Source organism: Drosophila ananassae, chromosome 3L (assembly GCF_017639315.1).
Source record: "Drosophila ananassae strain 14024-0371.13 chromosome 3L, ASM1763931v2, whole genome shotgun sequence".
NCBI classification, from domain to species: Eukaryota; Metazoa; Arthropoda; class Insecta; order Diptera; family Drosophilidae; genus Drosophila; species Drosophila ananassae.
In genome coordinates, this window is record NC_057929.1 from 15938573 (window position 1) to 15943306 (window position 4734).

General features: G+C 44.6%; 1 protein-coding gene across 1 annotated transcript; it reads right to left on the reverse strand.

Moving 5' to 3' along the window:
* Positions 1–1948: 1948 nt before the first annotated feature.
* On the reverse strand, positions 1949–4471 carry LOC6494125 (nucleolar protein dao-5). Its single transcript, XM_001960882.4, has 2 exons — positions 4188–4471; positions 1949–4031 (listed from the first exon to the last, which is right to left on the reverse strand). The coding sequence occupies exons 1-2, from the start codon at positions 4343–4345 to the stop codon at positions 2039–2041; spliced, it is 2151 nt and encodes a 716-aa protein (XP_001960918.1). The 5' UTR covers positions 4346–4471; the 3' UTR covers positions 1949–2038.
* Positions 4472–4734: the final 263 nt, after the last annotated feature.

The following is a 4734-nucleotide window of genomic DNA, read 5'->3' on the forward strand; positions in this document are numbered from 1 at the left end:
CTGGTAGGTTGCCTGCTGCGACCGAGCAGAAAATTTACATTTTCAATGTCCTGGGTCGCGGGCACTCAGGTGAGTGGAGGCACTTTTATGGAGCGCCTCGTGGCATTGTTCTTGTTGCTGTAATAATCAGGATCACGTCGCCAAACATGAGGCTTAGTTAAATGCCGCTAATTAGGCCCCTTTGTGCGCATTCCATACGATTCTCTATGCCATTCCAGGCCGGGCTATTAAAAACTGAGCCAACCATAAAAGCGAACCGTTAATCAGCTGCACATACCAAAAATACCACCAGAGGGGGGCAATAAAAACACTCGTAATGCCCGCAAGGAGAAGTTATTTTTGCCAAGTGGAAAATCGCGGTCGTTGGTTTGCGTGTGTGCTTGTGGGGATTTTAATTATGTTTGGGTCAGTGCCAGTTCAGCTTGCCAAAAAGAATCTATTTCTATTGAAAATTGCCAGCGACAGAAAACAATATACATAATCGCAATATTTTATATTTTCGCAACAAGAAACAGCGGGTAATTGTCAACAAGCACATGTAACTGCTCAGCAAAAGTTTAGCTTTCCCATAAAAGGACCAAAAAAAAAAGAGAAAAGAATAATGGTATAGGGGTGGGGGAAAAGGGGTGGCCGGTCGCTGCCAAATGGCCAATTCCATTGAACTTGGCTTGGCTTAAAGCAATGTTTCTGTAGGCACTTTGTAGCTCATGAATAATCCTTTTCAGCTTAATCGACTAACCTTACCGAGGGTTAAAATCAGTTTCAAAATCCAAATAAATATGCAAATTTTCGAAAGGGCCCCCGGAAAGGTGTGTTCTCCCAAAAGGTCAATTCATTCAGGAGTTCCGAACCTGGTTCGGAACTTTTGCTGCGAAATGTTTTTGTCACCTACGCAATCGATTAAGCGATAAGGTGAACACAATGAAGGCTCACAACACCGCCAGACAAAGGCCGGGAGCAGCAAAGCGCTTTCAAATTGAATTTATATGGCTTGTTTAACGCTGCCAAAGTTAACAAATATATATAAATGTATATAAATATATTTAAAGCGATGAATACACATAAATTAAAGCCGGATTTGTTTGAATGTGTTTGCATTGTCTACCCGAAAAAGGGAGTCCCGGCCATTGTTTGTTAGCGAACAAAAGGCATGTTTCAGCTTAAAGCTTATAACGCGAAACTATCAAACTGGAATTAAACACGCACCAGCACACGGAAACGCACACACCAAAAGACCAGCACACGCACACTCAGGAATAACTAATTATGCAAATGTGTTTGATTGCGAAAACGGTGCACCAAAAAGTAGGCAACACTTTTAGAATCGCTGCTTTGAATGCCAAACAAAAAAGGAACCGTTCTAAAATTGAAAGTTTTGACTATTTGTTATCCTTTAATTATAAAAGAGATAAATGGACGTACAATAAATTTAAAGTTTTATGTTAAAAACTTTAAACATTAGAATATGTTATTAAAAGATAAAATAAAAAAAGTTTGGTTTATGTCCCAAAATTTTCAATAACTAAAAAAGGATAATGGTCAGATGACATTTTATTATTAATAATAATAACCCTTTAAAATCACTTTTATTTCAAGGTTTCATCAAATTCTATTCACTTCCATCATTATACCCTTTTACCCTTTCCAAGTAGCGGGTGAAAAACAACAAAATTTGCATAATTATGCAATCTACGAACTCCTCACCCACACATACACCCTCACATCCACCTAAACACACACATGCACACATGGGCAAGCTCATTTTGTTCGCTAATTCCAAATAGAAAACTTTCCTACAGAAGCCAACCGATGCCGTTGGAAAAGAAAAATTTATTGCCCGGCTCCAACTTTTGGTCAGCAAAGCTGTCCGGGGCTGTCGGAAAATTTCCATAAAAACAAAACGCAATGTAATGTAACGAAATGAAATGAAATGAAATGAAAGGGAAACTTTCACAGTTAAAATGCAACAAGAAATTTAATACAAAAATATCGAACAAGAAACATGGTAAAAAATTTGTGAAAAAACTAGCGGCAGGGACTATGATTTTTTTTTGAGTTCCCGCAGGACCTTGCCAATGTCATCCTTCAAGCTAACGGCACGAGTGGCCAGGAGTTTGGCCAACAAGGCATGCTTCTCGGCCATGGCCAGAGCCTCCTTGTCGCTGGGGGTCATATCCCCGGATTCCGATTGTGCTCTCTTGGCCAGCTTGCTGGCTGCAGTCACGGCCTTGGAGGCTTCCGCGAGAGCCCGATGTGCCTGCTCCTTGGCCGACTTGTAAGCCGCTTCCAGGGCCTCGATGCGAGCCACCTTCTTAGCCTCCAAATTATTCACCCGGACAGGTGTTTCGTCCAAGAAGGGATTAGCTTCCGGAGCCATCTTGATAACCGTATTAGTAAGATCGTTATTAGGATTCGTTGTATCATCTCCCTCTATTTCCGGCGGGATTTTCTTCTCGGCCTTAGGTGAGATCTCCAGCCGAGGATACACGGTTATCGGTTTTTCATCTGCCATCTTTAAGGTGGTGGATAGGTTTGGCTTACTATCTGTCAGTTGCTCTACTGGCTTCGACTTAAGCAATTCTACGATTGGATGGGGATCCGTGAAGGACTCGGTCATGCCCTTAATGAACGTTTCGTCCACTTGCTTGGGACATTCTTGGGGTTGGAAATAGGTACCACCCGAAATTGTGTTTTGATCAACGCCCTTAACATCATGTGATAGCGAAGCTTTAGTGGGAGGTTTTTTCGGATCCTGGCCCTTATCATCCTTTGGCGGAGCTGCGGGTTTCGGCGGAGGCGCGTTTTTGGCTGCCTGAGCTGCTTTTTTGGCCTCGAATGCCTTACTGCATTCGGCCAAGTTTATATAGATCTGTTGGGGAGGCTCCTTCTCATCTGTATCTGAGTCGCCTTTCGAGTCACCCTTCGAGTCGCCGTCCGATTCGCAGGGATCTTTTTCTTTTGAATCGCAAGAGTCATCTTTGCGAGATTTCATGGAACAAGGATCTGGCTTGCAGGGATCCTCTTCCTTTTCCTCCTTCTTGGAGGGGCAGGGATCTTCTTTGGGTTGGCAAGCACCTAACGCCGCTTCCCTCATCTTGCGAGCCGCTTTGCAAATATCCATCTCCACTTTTTCCTCCTCGCGACTGCAAACGTCTTCCTCCTTTTTGCGCCAGGGCTCCTCTTCCTCTGCTTCCGCTTCTATGGATAGGTCCCGGTGTTGGACCTTAACTTCTGGATTGCTCTTTTCTTCAGCGGCCCGGATAATGGTCTGGTTGCAAACGTCGGGACTAGAATCGCGATTACCAGTGAATTTTGGAATGTCTTTTGTGGAAGACCCAGCCCGGGCTGCCTTCGTGGCCGCAGCCTTCGTCTGAACATCCTTGGCCATGCTGGACATCTTCCGCTTGAGGGTGTTGAACAAAACGGCTAACTTGGCCATCAAATCCTTGGCAAAGGCAGAAGCCTTTTCGGCCATCTCCGAACCGGTGTCCTTCTCAGAGCCTGGTTTCTTAGCCACCGCAACAGCTGCTGGAGCAGGTGCCGGTGACGGCGGTGGCGGTGGTGGGGGCTCCTTCTTTTCCGGCTCTGGAGGATCCTCATGCAGAGCGGCCGCTGCCTCGGGATCGGATGGACCGGGGGTTTGTTCTTCGGGTGTGTGGGGCCAAAAGGTCGGTTTGTTAATGAAATCTGGAGCCAAATGTGGTCGGGCGCAACAGAACTCCTCCATGGTCATTTGATCGTATGGCTTCATGGCCTTCATGAAGTCCAGCTCCTCCTGGAGTTTCGCGATCCGCTCATTTGACTTTGCCTTGTACTGGGCTATGTCCTTTGTAACCTCCTCAGTTTGCTTATCGATAGCTTCGAAATATCGGTAGGAATCAATCATGGCGTGGCGGTTCTCAAAAAGGGTATGCAGCTTATCGTACTTGACTTTGTAACTCTTCACCCAGTCCACCATTTCAACACGAACATTTTGTTCATAGTACTCCCAGTTGATTTCTGGTAGAGATTCTGGATACTTTCGAACGCGTCTGGAGGAGAAAAGATATCTTTTAAATACTAAGGAAGTATGCGCGGCCTGGAACATATCTTTAGGAGAAAATATCCTACAAACTCTTAAATTACTCATGTTAATAAATATTTAAAAAAAAAACCTTTTCTTAGACCCCTGGCTTCCAAAAACTTACGCCTTGTACTCATCCTGCTTTTTGGCAAACATATGATACTGGACCAACTGATCCGGTGGCACCTGCTTGAGCATCTCCGCCAGATTGGACATCTGGCAGCGCTCGTTTTTGGCGGCTTCCGCACCCAGCTTGATGCAGTTTATCAACTTCTCCCACATCCTCCGACCTTTCCTTTGGCTGCGTTTCTTGGCTAAATATGTTGATATATACTAGTGTTTACATTTGGCTCCAGTCTGTACGATAGGTGACATATATGTGTGGGAGTTGTGAACGAATGTCGATGAAGTGCCCCAAGGAGCCAACTGAGTGAGAGCCATTAAAAGTGAAAATTTCGAAAAACCCATAAAAAAAGGGGGGAAGCAGAGCAGGGAGTGTGCCGTATCGCCGGTACGGAATCGAGATTTCAATTTATTGCCAGAAATTGCATATTCATGCAGTTTCAATTAAATCAGAGTCAGGCGCAGGTTTGACTAACTGACAATAAAATCGAAAATTAATTCCGAGCCAGCAGTCTGCTCAAGGAAAGTTAAATGTAATTGCATTGGAG

What these genes read in the sequence shown, in the direction of transcription:
- LOC6494125 (XM_001960882.4), bottom strand. Translation starts at nt 4,345, where the DNA reads ATGTGGGAGAAGTTGATAAACTGCATCAAGCTGGGTGCGGAAGCCGCC. An exon ending in AAGCAGGATGAGTACAAGGC is followed by an intron (nt 4,032 to 4,187) that starts GTAAGTTTTTGG and finishes TTTCTCCTCCAG; the next exon opens with ACGCGTTCGAAAGTATCCAG.